This window comes from Rhagoletis pomonella, unplaced genomic scaffold (genome assembly GCF_013731165.1).
Source record: "Rhagoletis pomonella isolate Grant_MI unplaced genomic scaffold, Rhpom_1.0 Rhpom_scaffold_00005, whole genome shotgun sequence".
In the NCBI taxonomy this organism is placed as follows: domain Eukaryota; kingdom Metazoa; phylum Arthropoda; class Insecta; order Diptera; family Tephritidae; genus Rhagoletis; species Rhagoletis pomonella.
This window is the reverse complement of record NW_023458559.1, coordinates 53,137,179-53,148,355: the sequence shown is the minus strand read 5'-3', so window position 1 is coordinate 53,148,355 and position 11,177 is coordinate 53,137,179. Positions and strand designations below refer to the sequence as shown.

Below are 11,177 nucleotides of genomic sequence, written 5' to 3'. Positions count from 1 at the left end.
CTTGTGCTGAGCTGACTCTGGCTTAGATGGTTCTTAGACAGTTTATATAACAACAGTTCCTAGATAGATCAAAAAGAGTCGTCTCCGGGCTAGAACAAATGTGGTTAGTTTTGAGCTGGTTCTAAGAAGTATAGTATAGAGCCCTTTCTTTAAATACTGTAATTAAAAAAGCACGCATACAATTTGTAAATGAGCATGAAATGCTATTATAATTTTGGTTCGAAGAGATAGATCAGATCATTTAAGCAGCTAGGAACAAGAAATTTTGCACTGTTGTCACCCATTATCAAAGTAATACTTTCAGTGAAAATGGCGAAGATCGGGTCACTACAACCTATAGCCTCCATACAACTGATTGTTCAGATATGAGATTATTTGAAAATAAGCCGAAAAATTGACATCCCATGACAAGGTTTGATAAACTGACAGTTGTCTCTCTCGCACCGCTCCCTTAGCAGTGGCACCGTGTTGCTTCTTTGCGAATTTACTTGGAAAAAGTGTAGCTTTGCTGTGAAATAGAAGTATAAGCTTTTGTGCAATATGTTTATTTGTATATGCGTATGAAGCACATTTAACTGATTAAAATATAAATTGTTTTTAAATTGGCTGTTTACATAAACCTCATAGTAGTTTTATTTTAATTTTGAGTCTTTTTGTAGTTTTTATACAGTTAAATGGCACACAAATTACATAATTCACGTAGATATATTAATATTTCGTTCAACATTTTGTTTAAAATGCCAGATTTCCTGCAAATACATTATAATTTACAACAGGAATTTCACTACTAATTGCCTACTTTGCGTACTTTTTTTAGTACCATTTTCACAACAAGGGATAGCATTCTTTCTCTGTCCTTCGTAAATGCAACCTTTTGTAAGGGAGTGTCAAACCGCGGCTGTCAATAATTATCTAACCTTGTATTATTGAATCATGCTGTATACGTATACGAACTGCGGCGTTGGTGTTGCTCGCGAGCAAAAATTGTTCACCTATGATCAGTGCTGTCACAAAGATATTTACTTTTTTACCAAACCTCTAAAAAACATTACCAAACTCAGAAAAAATTACCAAGTTTTTATGAGCATGATATTCTTAACAAATTGGAAATTTTTTTTCGACGTATGTAGATTTATAAATGGGTCACGTTCGTATTTAATCGCAAAATTTTAATTAGTCCTGTGAAATTATTTTCTTTCACCATTGGTTCCGGCAGGTAAAAATGATCAAAAACCCTGATTTGTGGGAATGTAGGGGCTGTGATCGAGCCGCCCTATAGGGAAAAATGGGTGGCTTCCTTAAATTGCTATATTGCGCACTCATACTAAAAGTTCTGAGTTGTCAAGGCAAATTGTTACATTAAAGAGCCCTTTCAAGCCAAAACTCTTAAGGTATAGACACATACATATGTATGTAAGTACATAAGCATTTTTTTTGTTTTGTGCAATTGTAAGAAGGTTCAAAGTTATAAATTTTTATAAGTAATAAGCTACTATTAAAATCTTAAAAGAAAAGACTTACGTTGAAACAAAATTACCAAATTGTAAAAAATTAACAAATTACCGAACTCGTTCTAAAAAGAAAAAAATTACTAGTTTTGTTAAAAAATTACCAAAGCGGCAGCGCTGCCTATGATCTTAAGCGATAAAGGTATACATTGCTTAAATTTATCAGCTTATCCGCATTTTTTTATCAACGCATCTTGGTTAATAATTGCACAAAATCGTTTATTATTTAACTTATCTGGCTAGTTACGTTTCATTTTTACCTTCACCATTGTGTTCATTTGCTTTTTATGTGTTCGTAGAAAAAGTGACCAACTGGCAGCCTGTCAGGGTTGAATTTTGCTGAAATAGATTTCCATACAAAGTTTGACAGTTAATTTATCAAAATGATAAATTTATCATTTTATCAAGTTTATCAGCAGTTTATAACTTTTGATGAAGACCTCTATTAAATACATGAAAACAGTTTGCTATTAGTTCTAGGGTCTAAGAAAATCGATAAAAAATATAGTATGGTATAATTGTGCATCTTTCGTCAGCTTTCACATGACCAGGATGAATAACATTGATGACAGCGCAACTAGCACCACATGAGTTTCAACCGTCCAGCTCTGCATCCCTTTTGCAGTAGCTCAGAGACAGTTCTGAAATTTGTAGGGCGGAACTAGCGCCTTGCCAGACTGTCTCTAAATTTTGCTGCAAGGTCTTTATCTGTTTAATTTTTTTATCTATATTTTTGATAATAAAGCTGCATCGATGCCTATGTACCTACAGTACTTGCAAAAAAATTAGTTCTCACTCGCCTACTGCATTGTTTTTTGCCAGATAATAGTAATTATATGAGGGGATACAAAACCTTTGTTCCGTTCCATGAAGACCGTGCTACGGACTTAAACGAAATGAGTTTCTCTAATTAATTTTTGTTTTTTAAATATCTTGTTTTTAAATGCACATATTTTTTTTCAGTCGCCAAATTGGCTCAAGAACAAATCGCCCCACTCGTAAAGAAAATGGATCAGGAACACAAATTTGATCCATCTGTGGTGAATGCCGTTTTCGAAAATGGTCTGATGGGCATGGAAGTTGATCCCGACTTGGGAGGCAGCGGTTGCAATTTTCTGACAACCATTTTGGTTGTCGAAGAGCTGTCCAAGGTTGATCCAGCCGTTGCCGCTTTTGTCGACATCCACAACACTTTAGTTGTCTCATTGATGATGAAAGTGGGAAATGAGGAGCAGAAAAAGAAGTATTTGCCGAAATTGTCACAGGAATATGTAAGTACCGATATGCACATTTTGTAGTATGTACTTTTGGGATGGACCAATAATACACAGAAAAATCCACTTATTGGAATTTTAATTATAAACAAGTAAGAAAGTCTAAGTTCGGGCAGAGCCGAACATTAAATACCCGGCGCAAGTATTAAATATATGTTTTTCACCTTTCCGAAAGCTACCGCTACATGGTAAGCCGGGGTCAGTGATCGGACTTCAAAAAAAATTTGTGTGGCAGAATCTGGAAAAAAATGTGGTAGATTTCAAAAAAATGTGGTAGATCTCAGGTTTTGGATCAAACTTTGTACAAAACTTAAAAATATTCTGCAAGGTTTTAGATAAATTGCAAACATTTTAATTAGAATTAAAAAAATAATAATTTTAGTATAATAAAGTGCAAGATTGAAGTTGCTAAAAATTGCGTTGAGTTTTGGCAATTTTTTTTTTCTTGAACGTGTAAAGCAGTTCCTTCCATATCAAGATATTTTTCCAACATATTTTGAAAGATTTCTGCAACCTTGCGGAGTGCTGCCAGTTTTTCTTTTCATCACATCACGATGTAGCGAACAAATGTGACACGTTCCAGAAACTACTTGGGATTTGTCGATTTTGACAATAAAGGTAAACAACGCTTTAGAAGCTTTTGATGCACTGAAATTTGCTAACACTTTCACACAAATCCCCGTTTTTTAGCATTTTCGCTATTAGTTATTTTTATAAATCATATATTTTGCAATTTAACACAATACAACCACGTTTCCTGTCGAAAAATTGAATATTAAGAAAATTTAATATTTTACAGTTTATTTTATAATCCCATACTGCCTGTTGTTAGTGTTTAGTGTTGGACAATTTTTGCTCTTAAAATTAAGAAAATTATGTCGAGCAAAAATAAAACTACTCAAAAATGGAAATATGTGGTAGATTTCAGACCTTGTGTGGTATATGTGGTAGATGCTCAAAAAAGTGGTAGATCTACCACAATGTGGTAGAAGTCCGATCACTGCCCGGGGTGTATCAATTTTGAGTAAATTAGCGTCCTTAAAATTCGAAATAATTAAGTTTCAAGCATTTCTGAAATTTACCGTTATATGAAAAGCCGCCATAATTTTAGTCCGATTTTAATAATTTTCAACATTTTGCTTTTATGTGGCAAGCACAATAATCATACCGAGTTTGGTAAAAATTGGTAGAACGGTTACCGAGGTACATATATGTGATCATAAGTGAGCGGTGCCACGCTCATTTTCCAAAACTTTATCATAAACGTATTTCTTGGTAAAGAATTGTTGCAAGCATCAATTTTGAATAAATTAGCTTCGGTATTCACTGATTTATCGAAGATTTCGTATTTCTCTAAATTACCGTTATATGGATTTGGTATGTTGTACCAAAACTAACAATCGTGCCAAGTTTTGGGAGGAATTAATGTAGCGGTTACCAAGATATACACATGTAATCATAAGTGGGCGTGGCTATGCCCATTTTCCAAAAATTTATAGTTCTCTTATTTTACGTCTAAAAGTCATTGTAAATGTCAATTTTCAGTGAATAAGCTTAAGTAGTTACTAAAATATCGCAGTTTTCGTATTCCTGAAAATTACCGTTATATGGGAAATAGGCGTGGTTATTGTCCGATTTTGCCCATTTTCAATACCATCCGTCCTACGCCCAAATCCAAGGTTCGTTAAGATATCTCAATTTTTGCTCAAGTTATCGTATGCACAGACGGACGGACAGACAGTCACCGCTTAATCGATGTCTCTTTTTATATTGATCATTTATGTATACATTTCGTTTTGCCTGTTACCAATAACCGTTATGTGAACAAAGTTATAATACCCTTGTGCACAAGTGCGCTCGGATACAAAAATGGAAAATGAGCGGACCCGTATTTTTGCATTTTGCGGTCGGTTAACTTTTAACCATGCCGCCGGGGTTTGAAGTTTTCCTTATTTTTCAAATGGGGAAAATATTTTTTTTTGTAGAATTGTTGTAAAATCGTAAAAAGTAAGTACTTTTTGATCAAATAAAAATATTTCCTTTCAAAAATCAAGATAAAATTATGATGGAAATTTAAATATCAAATTTTTTATTTTATTTTTTATTTTTTAACGTGTGACCATCAAATAACTAATTTTTGTAGCTAAGAGCAGGCCCGTCGAGAGGGAAGAGAGAGAAAGGGATAAATACCCCCCGGGTCCAGGCTTCTTAAGGGGCCCGAAATATCAGAACTATAACTTGTTATTATTTGGATACCTTTAATGAGCATGAAATGGTATTATAACTTTGGTCCGAGATCCGAGAGATAGATCCATTAAAATGTATACTTAAATGATCAGAACGTCGAGCTGAGTCGATTTGACCATGTCCGTCTGTCTGTCTGTCCGTCTGTTTGTATGCAATCTAGTCTCTCAGTTTTCGAGATATCCGGATGAAATTTGGTAGGTGGGTGTATTTTTTATAATGTATTAATCATTTGTCGGAACCGGAAGAATCGGACCACTATTGCATATAGCTCCCATACAACTGATTGTTCAGATATGTGATTTTTCGTTATAACTTCTCCATTTATGCAGCTAGAAACATGAAATTTTGCAATACTTCCACCCATTATCAACAAAAAACTTAATGTGAAAATTACAAAGATCGGGTCACTATAACTTATAACTTCCATACAACTGATTGTTCAGATATACGATTTTTCGTTATAACTCCTCCATTTAAGTAGCTAGGAACATGAAATGCACTGTTGTCACTCATTATCAAGAGATTACTTTCAGTGAAAATGGCGAAGATCGGGTGAATATAACCTATAGCCTCCATACAACTGATTGTTCAGATATGAGATTTTTTGCCATAACTTCTCCATTTATGCAGCTAGGAACATGAATATTCGCACCGTTTTCACTCGTTATTAACATAATACTTACAGTGAAAATTACAAAGATCGGGTCACTAAAACATATATCTCTCATACAACTTATTGTTCAGATATGGGTTTTTACTGTAAAACTCCTTTATTTGGACATCTAAAACCGACAAATTTCGTAAGCTATTTTATAAATAATAATACAAAGTCTACTGAGAAAATCGTCAAAATCTATGCTGTATAAGTTTTATCTCTTATACCACTGATTGTTCAGATACCAGTTTTTGCGATATATGTATGTATCTCCTTTATGTAGGAAGCTAAACCCATTAAATTATGTTACCGGTTTACATACCCATCACACAGCAGTGAAAATCACTTAGATTGGTGCTATATAAGATATATCTTCCTTTCCTCTGATTGTTTAGATATGAGTTTTTATATATCTATCTCCTCTATCTATGTATGCTATGAATATATAAATTATTTCAAATGCACCAATCTGTTTAAGTAACATTTTCAGATGTTCATGAAAGGTATGAAGCCTTCGGCATAGCCGAAGACAGCGCTGCTCTTACTTGATTTACAATGTAATTGCTCCTTCGTTATAGACTTTTATTATAAATATATTCCGATTCGTGCTGATTGCTTCTGACTCTATAAATTAAAGAAAATGATCATATGGACCAAAGCGCGGACTGTTACAATACGTTTTGGTTCGCAGTGCTTTTCAAATGCCGCTGAAACTCGCTAGAATATATGTACATTTTCCTGACAGTTTTTCTTCTTGCATCTGAAAGCATAAGCGTGTGGCAATATTTAATATATGCCAGTGATGGAAAAGTAGGCACAATAGTGCCATTTTTGGCACTTTCATTCGCAGAGGCACTTTTGGCACAATTCATCCTGTTTTGGCACAATCATAAATTATAGAAACTTAGCATAATATGCCAATATACTATATAACAAATAATCACATATTACATAATAGATTAAAAAATTACAAAAAGTTAAAATTAAAAGCACTAAAAAATTAAAATAAGGAGAAATAAGTGATAATTATTGTATTTTTGAAAGGAAATATTTTTATTTGATCAAAAAGTACTTACTTTTTACGATTTTACAAAAAAAATATTTACCCCATTTGAAAAATAAGGAAAACTTCAAACCCCGGCGGCATGGTTAAAAGTTAACCGACCGCAAAATGCAAAAATACGGGTCCGCTCATTTTCCATTTTTGTACCCGAGCGCACTTGTGTACAAGGGTATTTTAACTTTGTTCACATAACGGTTGCTTGTAACAGCCAAAACCAATCGAAATAGATATAGACAAATGTATACACAAATTATCACAATGAAAATAGAAATCGATTAAGCCATGTCTGTCTGTGCGTCCGTCCGTGTACACGATAACTTGAGCAAAAATTAAGATATCTCAACGAAATTTGGTATTGAAAATGGGCGAAATCGGGCCGCAACCACGCCCACTTCCCATCTAACGGTAGTTTTCAGAAATACGAAAACTGTGATATTTTCAGTAACTACTTAAGCTTATTCACTGAAAATTGACATTTACAGTGACTTTTAGACGTAAAATAAGAGAATTATAAATTTTTGGAAAATGGGCATAGCCACGCCCACTTATGATTACATGTGTATATCTTGGTAGCCGCTACATTAATTCCTCCCAAACTGGGCACAGTTGTTAGCCTTGGTACAACATAACAAACGGCTGAAAATTTTTAAAATCCGACAATAACCACGCCCACATCCCATATAACGGCAATTTAGAGAAATACGAATTCTTCGATAAATCAGTAAATACAGAAGCTAATTTATTCAAAATTGATGTTTGCAATAATTCGGTAACCTTTTCTTGGTAGGAAAAGGTAATGCATTCTCCATGAAGTGCAACATTTTTCTTTTTACTATTTTTCCCCCTCATCGTATACTCTAATACGTGCGTGCTAAATTTTGGTATGAAAGCATTATCTTTAAATACCAACATTTTTAAACTTCAATCAAGTAAAAAATATTAATTTTTACTATGCGTTATTTTCCTCTGTTTGGTTGAAGAATGCTTTGATTTTTGTGCAAAATACCAAAGCTGCCAATACAAAGTTAAGAGACAGTTTTGCAAACAACTCAGCTATGCTAAAAGTATTTGCTACTCATTTGTTTATACCCCGATCCACATACTAGGTTCCGAACCAATCTAAACTACTTGGTCTTAAAAGTATTGATGTATATATTAACGTATTTTTTTTATTATTTTTAGGCTGGTAGCTTTGCCTTAACCGAACCTGGCGCTGGTTCTGATGCGTTTAGCTTGAAAACCGTTGCTAAGAAGGACGGCAACCATTACGTTATCAATGGTACGAAAATGTGGATTTCCAACTCGGACGTGGCTGGTGTATTTCTAGTCTTCGCCAATGCCAAACCAGAAGCGGTGAATCGCAAAACAAATCTAAATCAATATTTAAATAATCATCATCTTTTGCTTACTTTATCTTCCAGGGTTACCGCGGCATTACCACATTCATTGTTGATCGTGACACACCTGGCTTGATCGTGAATAAGCCCGAAGACAAGCTTGGCATTCGCGCATCCGGCACCTGCATGATCACCTTCGACAACGTACGCGTGCCCGAAGAGAATTTACTGGGTGTATTTGGGCAGGGCTACAAGTATGCCGCCGGTTTCTTGAACGAGGGTCGTATTGGTATTGGCGCACAAATGGTGGGTCTTGCCCAAGGTTGCTTCGATCACACCATACCCTACCTGCTGGAGCGCAAGCAATTTGGCAAGGAAATCTACGATTTCCAATCGATGCAACATCAAATAGCCACTGTGGCGACGGAAATCGAAGCGGCACGTTTGCTTACCTACAACGCCGCACGTCTGCAGGAGCAGGGAAAACCTTTCCTCAAAGAAGCTGCGATGGCCAAGTTCTTCGCCTCGGAAGTGGCACAACGCGCCACCATCAAGTGCATTGACTGGATGGGTGGTGTTGGCTTCACGCGCGACTTTCCACAGGAGAAATACTATCGTGATGTGAAGATTGGCGCCATCTATGAAGGTACCACCAACATGCAGCTTAGCACCATTGCTAAGGTGATCAAGAAGGAATATACCAAGTAAAATGGGGCAAATAAAGTACAGGATGCCATCCAATTGTGGGCTTAGTTGTCCATTGCGGGCAGTTAAGTGTAATATCGTAACAGATACCAACAGTGCATTTATTAGGGAATCGACTGTATGCTATTGTAAATTGGTTGTCCCCACATACGTCTCTATTGCCATTATTAGGTTTAGTAGCTGTGTTTTCACCAATTACACTAGCGCATGCTGTTAATTCCAGAAGTAGTTACATATGTACATATTTACATGAATTTAAAATTTGGAACCTGAGCATTTATGTAGATCATAGCTAGTGTATTTTTTTTAATAAATATTTTGTATTTTTATTAAGCTGTTTTTAAAATTTTGTATAAGTGAGATATATACAAAATTTGAGCATTTATTAAAAAATTAAAATATGTATATGTGCGAATGAAAAAATAAAGTCAATACTTTTTAACGCATATTTTATGTTTTTTTTCTTATATTAGTCTACAACAAAAATATGCTGTTCAATGATCGAAAGAATTTAAAAAAAAAATACCGATCACGTGTTATTGCTTTGGGAAAAATAAACGCTTGATGCGCGACTCTTAAGCAGGGATCACACGATTTGTACATTTCATGTACGATTTTTAAGAAATGTTTTACATTCTAAGGTATCTACATAGATAGGTGTTGTTACGATCTCAGTATATCTAGTAAAAAAAACTGTGGTGAAGTCCTTTATGGGGATAAAGTTTCCAGAGGTGAGAATTTCTTACAGGCACGATTGCTCTTCAGCACTAATGAAATAAACTTTAGAAAATATTAGAATAAGGTTTCGTTTAGTGCATAAATTTTACGATAAACACACAAGTTTGATGATAAATTTATTACAAAATAACATTGCTTATCGGAACGATCTGAGCGCTGCCGCTGAAAAATTGCTTTTCGTACAAAAATACCCCTAGCCCTTGTTGTTGCTGTATCGCATCGAGGTGAATTTACATTTCCAAGTGATTTGCTTGTCGTCGCCTGGGTAAAAGATTGTCGTAAGCGCCACTTTGACGATTTTTGGTTCTAGATGCAGTTGTATATTTTTATATAAGGTCTTTCGATTGGTGTCATCAGTTTTTAGATATCTCCTATAGTTCCCGAATTATTGACTACAACTTTTTCGATAATTTAGTAAAAATTTAGCTGGTGATGCAGTCATATTAAACTAATTAATATCTTAAAAATGGCGTTCTCCATTTTTGCATATATCTCCTCTTGTTTCCGAGATATTGAATAAAAAGTGTCGTTAATTTGGTAGAAAATTTTGATCACATTTTGTCGTATTTCATACAAAGTGGCTGCCAAATTGTGGACGATTGATGCTTACGACAAAATTTGACTAAAGAAAATCCTTCATAAAGTCAAAACTAATTAGCAATAAACATTAAAAATTAAATAATTTAAGAATTTTGTGAACTAGTAACATTTTCAGAGACTTTGGAGAAAATTTAATGTAATTAATTTCTATCGCGATTTCCCACAACCTGCCGATATTAACATACGACAATCTTCTACCCAGGCGACGTTGTGTAAAAAGGTAAACAAAGAAAAAAGTAATTTATTTTCCAAATTTATAATTTTATTGATGTAAATTTATTTATTTTAGGTACATAGCAAGGTGAATGTTCCGTGAAGATTTAAGCACTCGAAATTAGGGCATCATTGATGGAATTCAAGTTTTTTATATTTGAACTGTGCCCTAGATTATCATCTTAAAGCATAAACAGACGCCAGCGTTGATTCGGATCAACTCGGGAGTTAACTGCACCCAAACTGATACCCAAACGCAAACTTTAAAAACTTCGTTTTTCACAGATTTTGGTAGGATGTATTAAGATACTGCCTCAATAAAAAATTTAAAGTATTGGTACTAAAAACAGAGTTACAAGGCACTTTTTAAAAGCCCTACCTATTTTTGATACTCTGATTTTTTTTTTATAATATTTAGGGCAATTCATCTAAACGCGTAAATGCCTGGTAACTACGTAAACCTCATACATTTTCTTAATTTTGTGTGGAAAACCGGTTTATTTACGAGGTTTACACAGTTACGAGGCATTTGCGCGTTATTGAAATTCTCAAATGAACGAATTCGAGGAGAACATTGAAAACATAATTTTTTCATTTTTTTAATTTTAGTTAGTAGAATATTTTTGGCAGTCTTTATTAGGTTCATTTGTAAATTTGTTCATTGTTCATATACATATATAGTTATCGTTCTATCAGCGGATTTCTTGCTTTTCTATGCTTTTTCAGTGCCATCGGTTGTGGTGAATGCGGCGAGGAGTATATTCACTACAGTAATAATGAAAACGCCGCAGAGCAAGAATTCTTTTATATAGAAGTAGCAGCTATCAGTTCTCTTCA

General features: G+C 34.5%; 2 protein-coding genes across 2 annotated transcripts in view; one reads left to right on the top strand and one right to left on the bottom strand.

Moving 5' to 3' along the window:
- Window positions 1-11,177, bottom strand: part of LOC118739213 (short/branched chain specific acyl-CoA dehydrogenase, mitochondrial-like) — a 46,375-nt gene that overhangs the window by 12,043 nt on the left and 23,155 nt on the right. The gene's annotated exons all lie outside the window — the stretch shown is intronic.
- On the top strand, window positions 2,472-9,150 carry LOC118739214 (short/branched chain specific acyl-CoA dehydrogenase, mitochondrial-like; the record flags this gene model as incomplete). Its single annotated transcript, XM_036470403.1, is given in 3 exon segments — window positions 2,472-2,779; window positions 7,930-8,100; window positions 8,169-9,150. Coding segments are annotated over 3 exon segments (1,103 nt in total), but the record flags the coding sequence as incomplete, so codon positions are not given.